We start from the raw sequence: 21580 nt of genomic DNA on the forward strand, positions 1-21580 counted from the left end.
GACCTGTGTGCGCGGGCGGCTGCCAGAACCTCGCTCCTCAACGTCAAGGGCGCTCTGGCCACAAAAGGTCCCTACTCAAGGTGATTCCTTGCTAGACTTTTTGTCCCGAGAACTTTCGGGTGGAAGCCTTCACTTTTTTTGTGTGTGGAAGCTACTCAGGGGAGCGAGGAGGAGGAGAGAGTCAAATCCGACGGAAAAGAGCAACTCCTGGTTTGTCTGGCGTCCCATCACTTGTAGAAGGTTGAAGCTGTTGGATGTGGTGACAGCCGAGAGGAGCGCAGGACTTCTTTCCAGGTGGGGACCGTCCACCGCCTGTGCGATCTACCCCTCTCCCGCGTGCATGTGTGCGTCGGCGGCCGCACCGGGTGCGTGGTTCTGCGAGTGGAGTCTCAGCCGGGACCCAAGTGAATGGCCCCCAGGGGGTGTGCGGGGTCCCCTCCTCCGCCGACTCCGCCGGCCTGGGTTTGGCCCGGAAAGATGCTAGCCATGGGGGCGCTGGCAGCCTTCTGGGTCCTCAGCCTCCTCACCTACGGTTACCTGTCCTGGGGCCAGGGCTTGGAGGAGGAGGAGGAAGGGGCCTTGAGAGCTCAGTCTGGAGAGAGGCCAGAGCCCAGCACATCTGCCACCTCCCAACCCCATCTCATTTTCATCCTAGCGGATGATCAGGGATTTAGAGATGTGGGTTACCACGGCTCGGAGATAAAGACTCCCACTCTTGACAAGCTTGCTGCCGAAGGAGTTAAACTGGAGAACTACTATGTCCAGCCTATTTGCACACCGTCCAGGAGTCAGTTTATTACTGGAAAGTAAGTGTTACTGCTTCATGTATTTATGCCTTGCAGAAATCTTAAGCATTTAACTAAGACCCCGCTCCTAATTTAAAGAGTAACAGAAAATATGGGGAACGAGAGAATGAATGAATGAAATGTGGTATTGATTTATGTTAGTATTAAAATGGATTCCCTGTTAGTGATCTTGAACAGCTTGTCACTAGTCTAGGCTCATTACTCTGCTTACTCTCAGAGCCTGCTGTGAAGTGCCCTCCAGGTTTTTAAACAAGATCAGGACATTTTGAAGTCTCACCTACCAACCAGATGTCTCCAGAAGGGGTCTCCTTTTCCAAATCCATTTTGACTTTTGAGCATGCTCAGATTTGTTTCACGTATCACAACAGAATTCCCAGTCACCATCACTGATAAGAAGGACAGACTAAAACGTTTCTGCAACTCTCGATTTGTTCTTAAATCTAGAATTGAATAATCAAAGCCACAGGTCCTCATGGCCAGAAAAGAGGTCAAGGAAATAGATGGAAGGCGATATAAAATCAGTGTACAAATGACTCTTTTTGGGTCTTTGGTAATTTTGTCTTACTGGATCACTAAAGACGGTCATGTGCAATTACCAAGGCCATTCTCAAAATGCAGGGAAATTCAATGATAAATGTTCAACAGGAGTCAAGTTTCATCTGAAGTTTTCTGCTGCTCTCACAGGTCTGGGAATTTTCTGGTTAACTCTAAGAAGAATCAAGTTATTTGGGTGCTTAAGTAAAGCGTTTTTAATATTGTCGCTTTGCTCAACAGGTAAACCTTCTACTTAAGGTGTTCACTCATTTCCATATTTTCATTCTATCCTACTAGAATATAGGTTATTGCTATTGATTTGGATGGCCAAAGTCAGCGTGTGGAACAGAGATAGTCTAGGAGGTCTGGAGGTCAAGCTACCACTGGACAAAGATAGTGGGGAATCCTTAGTGGCTCAGTATATGTGTCCTGTGATTTCAGTCTCAGGGAACCCTGCTTCAGTGAAGTTGTTGTTGGAATTGAATCCTATAAAAGTAGCCAGTATCCGTTGGAAACATAAAGACTGTTTTGTAAGAATCTCTGTCTTGCAGAGACTTTTGCTTACAGCATGATTTCCACTGCTTAGCAAACTGTCAGAACTTAGCATCATTGCCAAAAAAAGAAAAGAAAAAATCCTATCCTTTCCTTTCTTGAGAGAGAGAGATTAAAAAAAAAAAAAGAGTCTCACTGTACTTCAGAGTAATTTTAAAGGTTAATTGTGGCGTCAGAAAGTCAAGGGCATTTGATATTTATAAAGTAGCAGATTTTGGCTGGAAAATAAGTCCATCTGGCGGCCTGCAGGTCAAGTTCTTCATGTCTAATCCCAACCACTCTTATATTTGGTTTATGAATTAAATGTGTCTTAAAATCTCACTGAACTTCTTCAATTAATTTATAGAATTTAGATTTACTCAGATAGCCAATGGTAGTTGAAAATATGTAAATGAATTATATGAATTTATCTTTCACAATAAAGCATATGCTTTAAGGCTTTTCACCAAATAAGAACATTTAGTTCCTAAACATTATCTTGTACTGATAAAATATCTAGGTTTTATCTTTTAATCTTTATGTTTACCCAATAACATGAAACAGAAATGAAACTGGAAATAATTCCTAGCTTTTTTTTTCTCTTTTTTAAATTGAACATGTTACACAATGTTGCATTTGATTCAGGCGTACAACATAGTGATTCCATGACTCTACATTATGCTGCGCTCACTGCTGTGTGGCTAATTTATCTCTTTTGTCAAAGGGTGACTCTCTTGTTCTTTCAATGCAATCAAACATCTTATGAAAAGGTTTTGTCTCCTATTAAGATTTTCTATTCAGTGCAACAAATTGTGTAAGTGCTTTATAGACAAAAAGTTTAAATAGCTACTGTAATTCTATTTAAATTTTTATTTGAATTAAACAGTTGAAGACATTTTCATTTACAGTTCTCTTTTTAGACTGGAACTTTCCTGTAAATGAATGAGATGTAAGAAAGAAAGTAGTTCTAGAAGCCCAGCTATGGGCCTAATGTGAATAGTGCAGTGCCCAGGGAATATGGTTATTTGTCCTCTTCAGGAGCACATGACTGTACTCTCTGGATCTTCTAAAGTACAACAAAACAAAACAAAAACAAAAAACAATAAAAATCTAAATGGACTGGATTATTTTAAGAAAAAATGGGTTATGTAAAATATAAGAGGATTCAAATATCTTTGCATTTGTAAAGAAAGTTAAAATGATTGAAACTGAGACTACTTTTAATATTAACAAACCTACTCGCGTCAAAATGTAAAAATCTATTCCCTTATACTATACAAATCTGTAACAAATTCCAGATTCCTTTAATCATTTATATTATACTCGTCTGGCAATGTTGAATATCATTCAGACTGTCAGTAAGCACTAGCTGTGTGCGGATCCCTGTATTGAAGATCTGTGGAACAAGTAGGAAGTGGACCTTAATCTTTGGATAGTGGTCTTCAAATTTAAATCAACAAAAATAATCACTCAAAATGCTAGATAAAATGGAGATTTCCAGGCGCAACCAGCAATTCTACTTCAGTATGTAGGGGGTCAAGCCCAGAAATCAATAGTGATTTAACCAACACCTCAGGTTATTGTGATGTTAACACTATTAATACAAATTAAGTGTTCCAGGAGAATGCATTTTTATCTTGTTTAACCTTTATAACACTATGAGATAGTTGCTGTTATTATCTTCTTTTTATATAGTTATGGCAAAAGATTTCAAGAGAGATAGTAACGCAGGGGTTCTGTACATGGGGCTTTGAGAAACAGCCTTATATGTGTTCCAAGTTGGCCTCATGATACAAAGGTTGGTTGAGAAAGTAGCTGCCTACATTTGATTTATTTCAAAGTAATTTTCCCACCTTTTGTTTTGTTTTTCACAGTTTTACACATAGACATGGATAAATGACATCATTTCTTCTTAGAATATAGTGACGTCTTCAGAAAAGGAAAAATTTTGCAAAATTTAGACATGCATTTTATGTAGACTTTAAAGTAGGAAAAATTGGCCATCTTAACCGAATTTATGTCTTTAGCAATAATTTTGTTTTTTTATTATTTTGTTATTCATTTTTCTTGTTAAATTTTTTTTTCAACGTTTATTTATTTTTGGGACAGCGAGAGACAGAGCATGAACGGGGGAGGGGCAGAGAGAGAGGGAGACACAGAATCGGAAACAGGCTCCAGGCTCTGAGCCATCAGCCCAGAGCCTGACGCGGGGCTCAAACTCCCGGACCGCGAGATCGTGACCTGGCTGAAGTCGGACGCTTAACCGACTGCGCCACGCAGGCACTCCTGATTTTTCTACTTGAAATACCAAGATGAGCATTTTTATAAATGCAAAGGTAACTCAAATGTGTATTTGTAATAGGATATTGATAAATTTATTTCATTTTAAAACAAGCCCTCCCTATTGCGGAGGGTAATCACTTTCCTGACTTCTAACACCTCAGGTTAATTGTTGCCTATGTTTAACTGTATCTTAATGGAATTATAGACAATGTACTCTTTCATGTCTGACTTCTTTCTCTTTACATTATGACTGTAAAACCTTTCTGTGTTGTTGCCTGTAGACATAATTCATTCATCTTCACTACTGAACAGTGTTCTTTTGTATAAATATACTACAATTTATTCATCCAGTTTACTGTTGACAGACATTAGGGTGGTTTCGTGTTGAGCCGTTATGAATAGTGTTTTCATAAACATATCTGTAGGTGTTTGCTGGTGAACATATGTATACATTTCTCTTGAATATCTATGCAGTTGTAGGATTGCTGGGTTATGGGAATGTGTGTATTTGTTTTCTATCAATACTGCCCAACAGTTTCCCAAAGTGATTCCACCAGTTTATACTCTTAGCAATACATACGCTCAACAATGTATGGAGAGTTCTATTTGCTTCACATCTTTGTCAACATTTGATACTGTCTTTTTTGTTTTAGTTATTCTGATTGTTATGCACTGGTATAACAGTATGGATTAAATTTGCATTTCTCTATTGGCTAATGAAGTTGAGCATCTTTTTGTATTTTTATGGACTACTTGAATATTCCCTTTTAAGAAGTGTCTATTTAGTCTTTTCCTATTTTCTCATTAGGTGATTGCTTTTCTTTGTAGTAGTTATTAATATATTTGTTTCTTTGTCAGATATTTAGGTTTTTTGTTTTGTTTTGTTTTGTTTTGTTTTCCGATGCAAACACATGAGGGTTTATTTGCAAGTTCAAGCTTGGGCCCAAGTATACCCGACACAGCGGAGCAGGGACTTGGACGACTTTGTCAGATATTTGCACTGCAGATGTCTTCTTCCACTCTGTGGCTTGCTTTTTCACTCTTAATAGTGTCTTTTGACAAACAGAAGGTTTTAATTTTATTGTAGTCTAATTAGTAATCTTTTTCTTTTTATGTCCTATTTAAGGTATCTTTGACTAAACCAAGGTCATGACAATGCTCTTTTTTTTTTTTTTGCTAAAAGTTTTATTGTCCTATTTTTATATTTAGGTCTATAATTATTGGAAATTAAATTTCTGTTATGGTATACGTCAAGATTCAAGATTTGTTTCCATGTGTACCTCCATTTGGCCCACACTATTTGTTGATAATCACTTTTATATAAATCAGATAAATGTAGACATTGGGTCTTATTTCTGGACTCTATTATGTTCCATTAGTCTCTTTGTCTATCCTTTGCCAATACTACATTCTTAACTACTGTAGCTTTATAATATTGATATCTGGAATTAAGTTCTCCTACTTGTTCTCCTTCAAAATTGCCTTAGTCCTTCTTTACCAGTTCATTCATTGTAATATGAAAGAAGGGAAAATATGGGTGTACAGATGAAAATAGCATGGAAGATTTGGTTTTGGAATATGAAGTAGTTCTTTTCTGAATTATACTACTTTCTAAGTGAAATAACAAATGAGGTCATTAGCTAAGAATAAAGATCTGGAGGTTTAAAGACAGAAATAGAAAATATTCTTCCAGGAGAATGAGAAAGTGAATTAAGTAGAGAAATGCTGTACAAATACGGGGCACTAAGCTGAGCCCACTTGAGATTTGTGGTGATAACTTTAAACAGAAACTATTGTCTGTTTTTCTCATGCCATGGCCAGGTGCTGGTGTGCAGAAGAATCGCCATTGAAGAGGTAGATTTAACTAGATTTGGAGCTTTGCTAAATGAATAGAGTGGGATCATGGACTCTAAACTTGGCAAGGAAAAGGGGAAGACTAGGAGGGAATTATGTTCTCTAGAAAAGTGCCAGGGTCGATGAATTTGCTATCCGGCTGGGGTCAAGTGAGACACTCTTATAAAGTTGAAAAGCAAGATAGATAATGGTAGTTGGAGAAATGTATGCTTGGGATCAAAGTTGTGTGAGTAGCACAGTTTGGGGAAATGACGGGGGGATGGATACTAAGGTGAGACTGAAGAAAAAATGTTTGTAAATGAGGAAGGCAAGGTGTTAGAAGGGCAAGGTATTGGATGGATCACTTCAGTGGATATTGAAACCATTAACAACAATGAGAGAAGTAATATTCAACAGGACAGTGAACCAAGTGATGGAATCATTTATGACTGAGAGGTAAGGGGCAGGGCCTGGAACTGGGTAAAGAAGTCAGACAGGGAAGATAGTGAGTCTATAATCTGTTGCCTTGGTTTTCAAAGGAGTTGAGCTTTTAGAAGGAGACAAGAGCCAAAATTGCCTGGAAGTGTCAGTGAGGAGCTAAGAGGACACCCGCCCCTGTTTCAGGCTCTTTGATAATTGGGGTATGGGTAAAAGAACAGCTCCAAGTTGAGAGGATGTCAGGGATACCCAGCAATCAACTAAAGCAAGAAGGTGGAGAGAATGTCCAGGAAAGAGGGGAGGTCATATTGAATTTTGCTAATGGCATACTTTCAGTAACAGAAGGCTTCTTGGCTAGGGTTAGAGAGGAGAGGAGAGGGATTGACTGAATCAGAGTAGAGGATGTACAGAGATACATGGAGATTCAAACCCAAGTGAAGAATGATACATTGAGAAGACTGGAGTTATAGTGAAAACACAGATGGTGCTGAAAAGCACGTTGGGTTTTTTTCCCCAGAAGATCTCCTAGGAAATTAGTGTTCAGTTTTATTTATAGCCTCGTCCTGGAGAGTGACTGAGCTGGGGACTCCTGGCCCTTCATTGCCAACTACTGCAGCCATAATCAGGCACATAGTCAGGAGGCCTGGGGCCCTCATTTGGTCCAGGAAGATAGGATCCATGTAGACTTCCTCTGTAGACTGCAATGGGCAGTGGAAACAGGGGACCATGTCTGTTGGGAGTTTATAACGTATTGTTTGTAGATATGAAATTATCAATTAATGGGGCTCCTGGGTGGCTCAGTCGGTTGAGTGTCCGACTTGATTTTGGCTCAGGTCATAATCTCTCATGGTGTGTGGGTTCAAGCCCTATGTCAGGCTGACAGTACAGAGCAGGCTTAGGATTCTCTCTCTTCCTCTCTCTCTGCCCCTCCCCTGCTCGCATGCATGTTCGCTCTCAAAATAAATAAATTAAAAAAATCAATTATCAATTAACAATTGTTCTGGTGTTGAAAACCTTGAAAAAGTAATTGAACTCTTTCAGCCACTCTCATAGGAAAAATATTCAAGGAAGCTAAGGGGAGTAGGGTTCAATTATTCCATTTCATAGGCATGCGGGTACACATTTTCCCTCTACTTGTATTGTAAACATAACATCAAGAGTCATGCATGCTTTCTCCCATCTACTTCTTTTATCCAAAGCCTAGTTTTAAGTAGGGTTCTACACACTCAGAGTACACAATAAATATCAGTTACTAAGAGTTCCCTTATTACATGCATAAATATTTAGTTAATGCATAAACATTTAGAGAAATGTTTATGGTTAAAAGTTTAGAAGAAACAATTTTTTTCCAAGGCTCACTTGGGCTTTGGCAAATGAATGTAACAACAAATGGAGAGGGTGGCTTTAAAACCTCACATATCCATTTCAAAAAGAACAGCTCAATAGAGGAGACAATTCAACAAATAGCTCCCTCTTCCTATTTGATCATATGGGTTTTTCTGACAATAGAATCATGGTCTAGTAAGCTATTGGCACACTCTTGTAATCCAAGTCCCTAATTTTAAATGAGGCTTTTTAAAAAGATTTCCTTTGAAATGAATCTCTATTCAGGTGATCCTGGTGAGTTTCCTGAATGGCTGCTCTGAAAGGTGGAAATTTATCCAGGTGTAGAGAATTGAGAACATTTTGTTTCATCCAAATGACCTCTTTGAGAGAGATCAAAGGTGAGAGAAGCAAAAGACATAGAGCCCCTGCTTCTAACGTGAGCTCAGTATGAAAGCCTCTTTTATTTCAAAGCTTGATTTCATTCATATTTTTCCTATAGCAATATTCCAGAATTAATTTCACTATGATCTTTTTCCGTATTTCACCTTGATATAATTATTGTGTGTTGCAATGTCCTTCTATCATTGTAGATAGTAAATATTCCCAGTAGTGTTACTTTATTGAGACATGCATTCCCGTGTGCTCCATTGCAAAAAAAGACTTTTTACCTCATTTACTTCCTCTCTCTTCTAATTCACCCAGCATATTTGCTTTACTCAAACATGACTCTCATTACATCACCAGCCTCAGCAAACACCCTTCCTGCCTCACCACTGACTACCAAAGAATAAGAAGAGAAATGAAGTCTTACTGACAACCTTATCATGCTAGTCATTTTTCAAACATCCTGTCATTTGATCTTCATGGCTACCCTGAAGGTAAAATATTTTTATTGAAAAATATTTATGAAATATTTAACAAATGTCTTCCTTTCATGGATGATATATGAAAGTTTTAGAGAAATTACCTAAATTGATCATGATCACACAGCCACTAAGTGGTAAGGCCTGTATGTGAACCTATACTTGTGTGGTTTCAACAAGACCCTTGCTGTTTTCATCACATCATTCTGCACTATATGAAAATTGTAAGCACCTTAGTCAAGTCTTTAAAAAAGTGTTTAGCCTTATTTTCCTCTCTCAACCTTCACACTCAACCCCAGCAAAGAGAATGATTCAGTTTCTTGAGCACGTTACATAGTTCACTTTCTTCTTTCTTTTGCACATACTGTTTTCACTTCTTGGAATTCATACCCCATCTCTCTTTGCCCAAATGTCAGCCACTCAGACTCACCTAAAATACCACCTTTCCTGTGCAGTTTTCCATGATTCCTTAGCCAGAAATAATTTATTCCAGTGATTACCTTTCATAATTCTTTCTATTACTGTCTCATTATGCATGATTTCCCCCTTGTTCATAGCTGTCACTGAAGCTTGTACCTCCCTTGCCAGTCAGTCCCCAGAACAGACCCTGATTTATAATCTCTGTAAATCTCACAGTGCTTTGTACTAATAGACAATAAGCATATGTGTGAAAAATGAATGAATTAATACATGAATTAATGAATAAATGATTATTTCCTTCTGACAGGCAATGTGATAGAGAAGAAATAACATAGACTTTATAGTGAGGAAATATGAATTACAGTGCTGATTCAATGAACAAGTTCCTGACTGTGACCTTTAATAAGTAGTTTAATCTTTCTGAGACTCCATGGTTACATCTGTAATATAGGAATAATGATATTATTTATATTACTAATCTCAAAGGTTATTCCATTGGTCAAATGAGGTAACATGTGAAAACATTTTGAAAACTTTTAAGTTTATATAGTTTTTAAGTAAAAAGTCTTTTAAATTTGGAGCTACCTCTCCATAATTTTTAATTACGTACAAACTTTAAAAGAACAATTTGGTCTTTTTAAAAGTTTTCTGTAGAAGAGTCGTATCTCTTTTCCAATTTCTATCTAGCAGTGCAGAGTTAAAATTAAATACCATATGCTTTAAACTTTATACATTTTATCCACCAACATTTTTCACATAATATTATTAGTTATGAGATGTTCGGGAAGGTGACTAGGGGTATATTTTTTTTAAAGCTTCTGCACTTGGAGATTTTGTGTGTTGTTATCATCATGCTTGGCAGAATCTGATGGAATACTGCTAAGCTCATGACAACTGAAAGCAGATGCATATTTAAACAATAAGTTAAGACTACAACACTAAATGAGAAGTAATGGACATAGAGAAATGGAAAGATTACTTCAAATTCCTTCAGTCAACAATAACTTTTTTATTGAATATCATCAACATATCTCATTCAGTTTTGAATGCCAGTTCACCCTTGGGACTACTACTCAGTAGGTATGCAATGGTTTTGAATTAAGACATTGCTCTTGGCTTCGCGGGAATTGGAATTTTATATGCTCTATGGCCACTATTTCAGTCACCTCTGAAATGATTATATTGCCTGCAGCATCTGACTGTAACACTAGGACGTGAGTGAAATTTCAACACAGTCGAAATCATACCACTCCCCTGCTTACAATCCTTTAGAAGCTGCCATTATCTGTAGACTAAAGCCCAATTCCTAAGCATTCTATATAAGGACTTTTAAAATATGGCATCTGATATGGTTCTGGTGCAATCTGCCAACACATTCCCATTTATACCTTCTTTGGGTTATCACTGCCAGGGTACTTACACTTACCCACAAGGGCTATGCCCCAAATCCTCATTTTTCCATCTAAGCATGGAATATTCCTCACTCTCCTCTGGGAAAATGCTACTGCATCTTTCCAGACCCTCTGCTACCTTCATCTCCTGTCCAATCCTTCTCTGATCATTTCTTTACCCCACACCAGGCAGAATCAAGTGCATTCTTCTGTTTCTGCAACCTTTCCTCTCTATTTTTATAATAAATTCCAATTATTTTATTTACCTGTTTCCTTCAAATTCCAAAATGTACAACAGCACACTAAACTGTACACTTCTTACCACATAGTCTATTTTTTAAAAATACATACCCTAGTGATTAAAAGCAAGGATCCTGTAAGACATCAGCCATGTAACTTAAGCTATATGTGCCTCAGTTTTCTCATGGGAAGATGGTCATCATAATTATAATACCTACTCAAAGGGTTTATTGTGAGGCTTAAGTGGGATTGTGTAGGAAGAACACATAGAATAGAGTCTGCCACATAGAAACCCATCTATATATGTTCTATATATTTATATATATAAACCTTGATTATCTCGGTTATCACCTTCATGCTGGACAACTTTAAGCTATCCAACAGATAATTAGTGTTGATAATCAGACTTTCAATAAATATTTATTCAATAATTGTGCTGAATCAAGTGAAAAGCTCTTAATGAGAAATATCAAAAATATGGTAAGTGTATATGAGTCACATACTTGAGTTTATTCTGAATTTTAGGAGCTTCCATATTTTTCATTGATTAGTACAATGACTTAAAATTTTAAAGGAATTTGTTTTGTTTTTAAAGTTTATTTCTTTATTTTGAGAGAGAGAGAGAGAGAGTGAGAGAGCAAGAGAGTGCACACACACATATGAGCAGGGGAGGGGCAGAGAGAGAGGGAGAGAGAGAAAATCCCAAGCAGGCTCCATTCTGTCAGCGCAGAGCCCCATGCAGGGCTTGAACCCACAAACCATGAGATCATGACCTGAGACAAAGTCGGTCGCTTAACCTACTAAACCACCCAGGTGCCCTAAAGGAATATTTTGATTTAAAAATTGTCAACATCTGGAGGCGCCTGGGTGGCTCAGTCAGTTAAGCATCTGACTCTCGATTTCGGCCTAGGTCATGATCTCACGGTTCATGGGATCAAGCCCCACGTTGAGCTCTGTGCAGCCCAGAGTCTGCTCGGGAATCTTTCCCTCTGTCTCTGCTCCTCCCTCCCTCCCTCTCTCTCTCCCCTTCTCTCTCTCTCAAAATAAAGAAATAAACATTTAAAAAAATTGTCAACATCCATATCACCATTGCTGATCAACTGAGATTTGATACTCCATTTAATAGAATTAGGTAGACATAAATATTCAGATTGGTAACAACCTTTAACAATTGTTCAAGTATAACTTTAAACTATTATATTCAGAGAAAGCAGCCATGTTAAGTGGAAGTTATTTGAGAAGCAGTTTGCTATGTGGAAAGAACAGTAGGCATAGGGTTGAAGACCTGGGTCTAAATACTAATTCCCACTTACAGTAAAACTTTAGATAGGTTACTGCATGCCTCCGAGTTTCCTCATCAAATGAGCATAATAAGAGCTAACAGACCATTAATTTCTGGTTTGGTTATCATATTAAATGAGACCTTGTTGGTGAAAGAGCATAAAGTATTGCCTGACATATAATAGATGCTTCATACATTCTAGTTTTAGGTTTAGCTGAATTCTATGGGGCATTTATTTTGAACAGAAAAGGAAAAATCTTTCCAAATTCTCAACCACTCTTTTAAATTTTTTCCAAAGTGGGGATGTGTAGAGCCTTACCACAAATTATATGACAATACTCAGGAACCCTTTGGGTTTACCTTATGTAGGCTTTATAAACCTTTTCTTGGGTATGTGATATGGCAGCAACACAGTGATAGAATTCTTAGAATGCAGATGGATATCACACATAATGTTTTTTCAGCTCCTTCATTTTATGACAATGAATGAGACTCTTTTCTCCACTGACCAAATAGAATCAATAATAGTGCATCTCTATCATAACACCAACACCGATCTACCAACCACCTGGGCCTAGTAGGGAGACAAGCCAGAAAATAATCACTAGGTCATTGCCCCCTTGCTGAGGAGATATACTGATGTGCTTTCTCAATACTTGGTTGGTGTCAGGCTGGATTGGAGAGGGTAAGGTAATCAGACCTGGGTAAGAAGGAGGCTGAGGAAACTGACTGGACGCTATGGGAGTACTGGATTGTTCCATGCAGTGTCCAAAAAGGCTTTGTGAGCATGATTTGGCAGCATTCAGTGTCCAGTAAGGTCCAGCGAACAGGTAGGCATAGCAGCAGGAACATGAGTGGCGACCAACACTTGATTAAATTTATCACCACAAATTGAAAATAGGCACTCAAAAATGCACAGCGATCTTCTTAACTCCCTCTAGTACGTGTTCCAGTCTTTAGGACTACCATTTCAAAATTTCCCATCTCCTCAAATTGCCAATATCCTCTCATCAGCTCATTGCCTTACTTCAAAATTCCATTGAGACAACAGAAGCAATAATGAATACTCTAAACCATAATATTAATGTATACTATAAATTATCTATAATTTTAATTTATTACAAATTTATAAAAAGACTTGCCATAATCTTGGATCAGAAGACCTCAAGAATTTTTAAATTGTTTTGTCATACTTTAAAAAATTATCTTTGGGGTTGAATGTTATAAGATTAAAGACTGTGTTATATTTTTTGAACATACCAGGTTCTTGCACAGAATAAGTATGTATCATAAAAGTATATGAGGTGAGTGTATCAGGCTCATCAAATTAAAGTGTTTTTTTTTGGTTTAGATAATTTTTAACACACTTGAAATATAAGCTCAGATACTTGAAATCAGTTTTGGTTTTTACTTTCTTTTTATTTGTTTGTTTTTTTGGCTTTGGTTCTAGTTTGGTTGCATTTGCAATGCTCTGAAGTCTAATTTAATCATAAATTTTTCTAAGAGATTAGTTGAAGATAAAATCTTGGGAGCAGAGAAGTAACATTTACTTGGCATTTAACAAGTGTTAAGAAGTGTATATGGGTGTGTGTGTGTGTGTGTGTGTGTGTGTGTGTGTGTTTATTTACTTTGAGAGAGAGAGAGCAGAGGAGGGGCAGAGGGAAAAGGAGAGAGAGAATCTCAAGCAGGTTCTACTCAGCACAGAGCCTGAAATAGGACTCAGTCCCATGAATTTGAAATCATGACCTGAGCCAAGATCCAGAGTCTAACACTTAACCATTTGAGCCACCCAGGAGCCCCAGGAAATATATATTATTCTCTAATCTGTCTATGTATGTATCTCTCTTTGTCCCAATATGTATATAGGCCTCATCACTCAGGGGTAAATATTATTAATCACATTTTATATATGAAGAAATCAAGCTCACAGAAATGAAATATCTTGGCCAAGACCCCATACATAGTAGGTGATGAGACTAGAATTCCAACCTTAACACTATGAGTGCTCCACCACATTGCTCAGATGGTTGACAGGGTAGGTTTGGTATAGCTGCACAGCTTATCTTTAGAGTAGAAATCAGTAAATATCTTATTGAAGTAAAGCTGTAACAGACTAAAATAGACATAGCAATTCTAAAAGGCAGAAATTCATTTTCAAATTGGCTTACTCACACAATTTCAGGAAAATTGAAGGAAGTTCTTGTTATCCATTTGTGTCATATCTAAATTAAGAATGACACTATTAGTTTACCTTTCAAAATTTGTACTACTTAAATTATTAGTCAAACTACATTTTCTCATATTGAGGTGAAATGAAGAAGTTAAATGGCCCATGAGGTACTTAAAATATAATCCCAGGTCTATTATTTTAAGCTTACTTATTTATTTTGAGGGGTGGACATGAGGGGCAGAGAGAAGACAGAGAGAATCCCAAGCAAGCTCCACATTGTCAGCGCAGAGCCCGACATGGGGCTCAAACCCACAAACCGTGAGATAATGACCTGAGCTGAAATCAAGAGTCTGATGCTTAACCATGTGATTCCAGCTCTATTTTTGTTACTGTGTTTTTTTTTTTTTAATTTTTTTTTTCAACGTTCATTTATTTTTGGGACAGAGAGAGACAGAGCATGAACAGGGGAGGGGCAGAGAGAGAGGGAGACACAGAATCGGAAACAGGCTCCAGGCTCTGAGCCATCAGCCCAAAGCCTGATGCGGGGCTCGAACTCACGGACCGCGAGATCGTGACCTGGCTGAAGTCAGACGCTTAACTGACTGCGCCACCCAGGCGCCACTCTGTGTTTTGAAGTAATAGTTGTTTAGTCCCTATAAAATGTTTTGTTTAATTTGACTTTGAAAAGTTTTAAGGATTTTTTTCATATGTATTGTTGACTCTAACTTCTTAAATATTAACAATTAGATACTTAGAACTGTAAGATGTATGTAATAGTGTGGTGCATAAGAATCACCCGGAGAACTTGTTAAAACATTCATTCCTCTGGGCGTCACCCAGAAATTTTGTTTCAGAAGGTCCTGGGTGGGGCCTGAGATTCCTCATTTCCAATAAACTGCCTGGTGATGGTGAAGTTGCTAGTCTGGAGACCACAATGAGTGCTGAGTGACACTGCGATACAGTTTTGGTCTCCTAAGGCTCCATGTCATTTTATTGCCATCTTTTTTTTTTTAAACGTTTATTTATTTTTGAGAGACAGAGTACAAGCAGGGGAGGGGCAAAGAGAGAGGTAGACACAGGTTCCAGGCTTCGAGCTGTTAGCACGGAGGCTGAAGTGGGCCTGGAACCCACGAACCATGAGATCATGACCTGAGCCGAAGTTGGACACGTAACCAACTGGTCCACCCAGGCGCCCCTGTTTATTGCCATCTTTACTTCTTTCTTTTTTGCCACTATTTAGCACCCACTGTATGCACAAGCCTGTTTAAATACCATCCGACTAGCAAGCACAGTTAATTTTTGAGGCTTTCTTTACATCCTCTACAGTTGAAGGCTTGTTTCAGGTCACATAGATCTGGCTCTTGGAAGAGACAGCTTCTCTATTAATGCGCTTCTGCTCTCCCACAAAGTGGATGATAAAAAGATTCCAATTTTGGGCAAAGCAACTGGCACAAGAGCAAAAGCAATTGAATTTCTGAGAACTGAATCATGAAATTAAAAGTGCTAGGAAATAAAGATATTTTAGCACATTGTTCTCTTTTAGAACCTTTCTACCACAATGCCGACTTAGAGAAAATGGACATTTATTTTGAGGTCTCCTTTAAATCAGTAAATTAAGAATTTTATCTAATTTGCCTCAGTTTCAGGATGAGTTCAGGTATATCCTAATTCTTAAAAGTGTTGTAGCTAGTCTGAATTAGCTGAAGAATTCAGTGTCATCATTTACCTTTAAATGAAATCGGACCATTTGGTTCAGTAGTCTCACATTTGCTAAAATAATTCAGTGATTTGGTTTTAACAATAGAACTTCTCAGATCTCTTTTCTAATGTGGCTCTGAATGATCACAGATGCCAAAATAACAAAACAAAATAAATAAATGATTTAAACTTAAGGTTTTTTTTTTAAGACAAATGTTAAGCCTCACCACAAATCTATGAGGAAAGGGAATGTTAATATTTCTTAGTCTTACAAAGGAGTCTCCCAAGATTAAATGTAAACCCTTAGAAGTTCTGTAGAGGAGAAAACTATACTTTGACTACTTCATCACACTCACGTGTAAGCTTTCATGAAGTTTCCATTACCAGTTAATGGTTCCTGAGGTAATCACCCTTAACTTAATTGAGCTTCTTGTTTTTATTTCCCTGAGATTCATTCATCATTCATTCATTCATTCAATATTGAGCACCTACTCTTTGCCAGCTACTGTTCTAGGCACTGGGAAACATATCATTCAACACACCCTACAAAAATCCCTGTTCTTGTGACATATATATTTTAGTGCAAGGAGAAACAAGTAAGTAAAATATATAGTATACCAGAGGATGATATGCTCTGTGAAGGAAAATGTAGCAAGAAAGGGGATGGGAGTTAAGAGGGCAATATTATGGAGGTCACGGAAGGCTTCATTAAGAAATGAAGTGAAGGAGGGAATCTTGTATATTGATGCTCTGGGCAGACACAACAGTAAATGTGTAAGCCCTGTGGTAGGAACACCTTTGTTCAGGTTCCGTTAAGAACTCATCTACCTAGATCAATCAGAGGGAGAACAGGGAAGAGTAGGAGGAAGTGGGGTCAAGGTCATTAAAGGAGCCAGACTGTGTAGTGCAGTGAAGACCAGGACAGGAAAAAGACTTCCACTCTGAGCAAAATGGGAGCTACTGAAAGGCTTAGAGAAGAGGGGTGACCTAACCTAGCTTAGTTTTAACTGAATTGGTTTGGTGCTTTTGTTGAGGATAGATTGTGGAGGTAAGGTTTGCAGCAGGAATACCTGGTAAAGAGATCATCTGTTAGCCTGTAGAGAGATTGTGGGCTGTGGAGATGGGTGATGGAAAGCAGTGGATTCTGAGTATGTTCCACATAAAATTCTTTTATGGACTACAGATGGGTTAGGAAGAAAAAGAGGAGTCAAGGACAACTTCAAGGTCATTCATTCTGCTATCAGCAGGGAAAAAAAGTGTGCTCCCTCAAGAAGGTAAAGTTACTACCCATTACAAATTACAGGGATGCCTTTGGCAATTACATTTTACACTTCAAAGCCCACCAATAAATTAGAGCCTTTGTTTCTCCCTTCTTTTCTGCCTCTCTGAGTTTTTATAGTTTGAGGGAGTGCTATAACACATATATTTTTTCATTGAGTAGTACAGTGGAGGGAAAAGAACATAGTAGGTGGGGTTAAAAGACCTGTATTTGGCCAAACCAGACAGAGACACAGCAAAAAAAGAGAACTACAGGCCAATATCCCTGATGAATATGGATGCAAAAATTCTCAATAAGATCCTAGCAAATCGAACTCAACAGCATATAAAAAGAATTATTCACCATGATCAAGTGGGATTCATTCCTGGGCTGCAAGGCTGGTTCAACATTCACAAATCAATCAACATGATACATCACATTAATAAAAGAAAAGATAAGAACCATATGATCCTGTCAATCGATGCAGGAAAAGCATTTGACAAATTCAGCATCCTTTCTTAATAAAAACCCTCAAGAAAGTCAGGATAGAGGGAACATACTTAAACATCATAAAAGCCATTTATGAAAAGCCCACAGCTAACATCATCCTCAATGGGGAAAAACTGAGAGCTTTCTCCCTGAGATCAGGAATACGACAGGGATGTCCACTCTCACCGCTGTTGTTTAACATAGTGTTGGAAGTGCTAGCATCAGAAATCAGACAACAAAAGGAAAAGGCATCAAAGTTGGCAAAGATGAAGTCACACTTTCACCTTTTGCAGATGACATGATATTATACATGGAAAACCCGATAGACTCCACCAAAAGTCTGCTAGAACTGATACATGAATTCAGCAAAGTCGCAGAATACAAAATCAATGTACAGAAACTAGTTGCATTCTTATACACTAATAATGAAGCAACAGAAAGACAAATAAAGAAACTGATCCCATTCACAATTGCACCAAGAAGCATAAAATACCTAGGAATAAACCTGGCCAAAGATGTAAAAGATCTGTATGCTGAAAACTATAGAAAGCTTATGAAGGAAATTGAAGAAGATATAAAGAAATGGAAAAACATTCCGTGCTCATGGGTTGGAAGAATAAATATTGTCAAAATGTCAATACTACCCAAAGCAATCTACACATTCAATGCAACCCCAATCAAAATTGCACCAGCATTCTTCTCCAAGCTAGAACAAGCAGTCCTAAAGTTTGTATGGAACCACAAAAGACCCCAAAGAGCCAAAGTAATATTGAAGAAGAAGACCAAAGTGGGAGGCATCACAATCCCAGGCCTCTACTACAAAGCTGTAATCATCAAGACGGCATGATATTGGCACAAAAACAGACACATAGACCAATGGAATAGAATAGAGACTCCAGAATTGGACCCACAAAAGTATGGCCAACTAATCTTTGACAAAGCAGGAAAGAATATCCAGTGGAATAAAGACAGTCTCTTCAGCAAGTGGTGCTGGGAAAACTGGACAGCAACATGCAGAAGAATGAAGTTAGACCACTTTCTTACACCATTCACAAAGATAAAGTCAAAATGGATGAAGGACCTGAATGTGAGACAGGAAACCATCAAAACCCTAGAGGAGAAAGCAGGAAAAAATCTCTCTGACCTCAGCCACAGCAATTTCTTACTTGACACATGTCCAAAGGCAAAGGAATTAGAAGCAAAAATGAACTATTGGGACCTCATGAAGATGAAAAGCTTCTGCACTGCAAAGGAAACAATCAACAAAACTAAAAGGCAACCAACAGAATGGGAAAAGATATTTGCAAATGACATATCGGATGAAGGGCTCGTATCCAAAATCTATAAAGAAGTCACCAAACTCTATACCCGAAAAACAAATAATCCAGTGAAGAAATGGGCAGAAGACATGAATAGACACTTTTCTAAAGAAGATATCCAGATGGCCAACAGGCACATGAAAAGATGCTCAACATCACTCATCATCAGGGAAATACAAATCAAAACCACACTCTGATATCACCTCATACCGGTGAGGGTAGCTAAAATGAACAAATCAGGAGACTATAGATGCTGGAGGGGATGTGGAGAAATGAGAACCCTTTTGCACTGTTAGTGGGAATGAAAATTGGTGCAGCTGCTATGGAAAAGTGTGGAGGTTCCTCAAAAAATTAAAAATAGACCTACCCTATGACCCAGCAATAGCACGGCTAGGAATTTACCTAAGGGATACAGGAGTGCTGATGCATAGGGGCACTTGTACCCCAATGTTCATAGCAGCACTCTCAACAATAGCCAAATTATGGAAAGAGCCTAATGTCCATCAACTGACGAATGGATAAAGAAGATGTGATTTATATATACAATGGAATACTACTTGGCAATGAGAAAGAATGAAATCTGGCCATTTGTAGTAACGTGGATGGAACTGGAAAGTGTTACGCTAAGTGAAATAAGTCAGGCAGAGAAAGACAGATACCATATGTTTTCACTCATATGTGGATTCTGAGAAACTCAACAGAAGACCGGGGGGGAGGGGAAGGGGGGGAAAAAAGTTACAGAGAGGGAAGGAAGTGAACCATAAGAGACTCTTAAAAACTGAGATGGGGGTGGGGGGGGGAGGGGAAAGTGGGTGATGGGCATTGAGGAGGGGACCTGTTGGGATGAGCACTAGGTGTTGTATGGAATTTGAGAATAAATTTCATAAAAAAATAAAAAATAAAAAAATCTGTATTTGAGTTCTGGCTCAGCCACTCACAAATATTTCAAAGGAAAGACAAAGAGTATGGGTGAATGTGGAGAAGGCAGCTGTGTCAGAGCAAGAACAGGGGCTTGTTTGGTCTGCAAGTCACCCAGAATAGCATTAACTAGGAGAATTCACCAATCCCATCACTTCACCTCCTCAGACATGTAGACACAAACACTACACATTATTAGAATTGCTCAGAAGGTTGCTGGAAAAAGGAAACAGACAAGAACAACCAATGTATAAACTCAACATTCCTCTCTATTGCTATTACACTGAAAATGCTGCTACTTGAGACAGATTAAATACCAAGTATACACACACACACACACACACACGCACACCTCCCTTTCTCTTGGATTCATGTCAAGGCTAAAGAGTCTGAGTGGTAGTTGGTGGTTGGTTCTGCACCTGTATTTATAGAGTTATAGTGTTTAAGGATCTACTTCTGTTAAGAACTTTTTTTTTAAATTTGAGCTGTGCCCATTTTGTTCCTTAGTTTAAAAATGGCTAAAAATAGAACATCTGCTCTTATTTTTAGAAAACACTTATATAAACAAACTTTTCCACATTGGCAATCTCTTCTTTTTGTTCTCTCAATTAGTAAAATTGTTCTCTAGACAATTTATGAACCACCTTGGGTAAGTTGTGTCACTGATGCTGGTTTCTGTGTTGTTTTCTGGGATACACTGTGCAGATCCTGAAACAAGCTTTAATGAGATGAATATTTGTTTCAGGGCGTTTATTCACCTCACCTACCCACCTCATATTGTGATCACAAGGTCCACCTTCCATCTCATGTAACAGTGAGCCCAAACTTTCCCTTCCTTGGATTTTTAAGCACAAGAACTGTAGAAAAAAATTGTATGCCGATGCAAAAGAAATTTTCAAAAAATTTTTTTGAAGAACACTGAATCTCAAGAATCTTTTACCATCTCAAATTTCTTCTCAAAATCCCTTAATTTTAAATCTTTGTGGGAAACTTTAGTGAAGCCATGTTGTCCTGTCCTCTAAGGGTTACCTCACTTCCCAAGTGCTGAGGTCTTTCTGGGCCCCTGGAGTGGGGCTAGGGTATCATGCCTCTGGCTGTCTATGCAGGAGCCATACAGTCCTTGCTTTGTCCCAGGGCTTCTGTTTGACCTCGAGGAGCTGGCCAGTCCACAGGTTTCTCTGCCACATGTAAAGTGATTTATTTCCGTGTTGGGCCTGAAACTTGTTCTGTGACTTACAAACCCTTTTTCTGTTGTGGAACTTCTTACTCAAGTCTTGATGGAAAATATATATGAAACAGATGAGAAAGTAGAGAGTCTGGTGGAGGTTCCTAGCCTCAAACTCTTCCTTGTAAGGCAGGCTCAGGGCCTCTTTGCCCAATCTTCAGGGTTCCTGGGTCATGGTTTGAAACACTTAGGCATATTTTATTTACTCTGTGAGTGATTTTCTAACAGGTCAGGGAAGATACATTACAGATACATTACTGACTTAATGCTTAAATAGTTTGTTGACAAATGCAGTCAATCTCAAGAGTAGAGAATATAGGGAGCACCTGGGTGGCTTAGTTGGTTAAGCATTCAACTTGGGTCAGGTCATGGTCTCACGGTTTACTAGTTCGAGCCCCACATCAGGCTCTGTGATTGCAATGGGGAGCCTGCTTGGGGTTCTCTCTCTGCCCCTCCACCACTTGCTTTCTCTCTCTCTCTCTCAAAATAAATAAACTTAAAAAAAAAGGATAGAGAATATAGGCATCAAGTTACAAAATGTAAAAATAATGACATA

At 38.3% G+C, this 21580-nt stretch overlaps 1 protein-coding gene across 1 annotated transcript in view; it reads left to right on the plus strand.

Moving 5' to 3' along the window:
* ARSJ (arylsulfatase family member J) overlaps positions 1–21580 on the plus strand; it is an 83827-nt gene continuing 62247 nt past the window's right edge. The window contains exon 1 of the mRNA XM_043569720.1: positions 1–806. Within this exon, the coding sequence (XP_043425655.1) occupies positions 409–806 (398 nt within the window). The 5' untranslated portion in view covers positions 1–408. The remainder of the gene's footprint in view (positions 807–21580) is intronic.

The sequence above is a fragment of the Prionailurus bengalensis genome, chromosome B1 (genome assembly GCF_016509475.1).
Source record: "Prionailurus bengalensis isolate Pbe53 chromosome B1, Fcat_Pben_1.1_paternal_pri, whole genome shotgun sequence".
NCBI classification, from domain to species: Eukaryota; Metazoa; Chordata; class Mammalia; order Carnivora; family Felidae; genus Prionailurus; species Prionailurus bengalensis.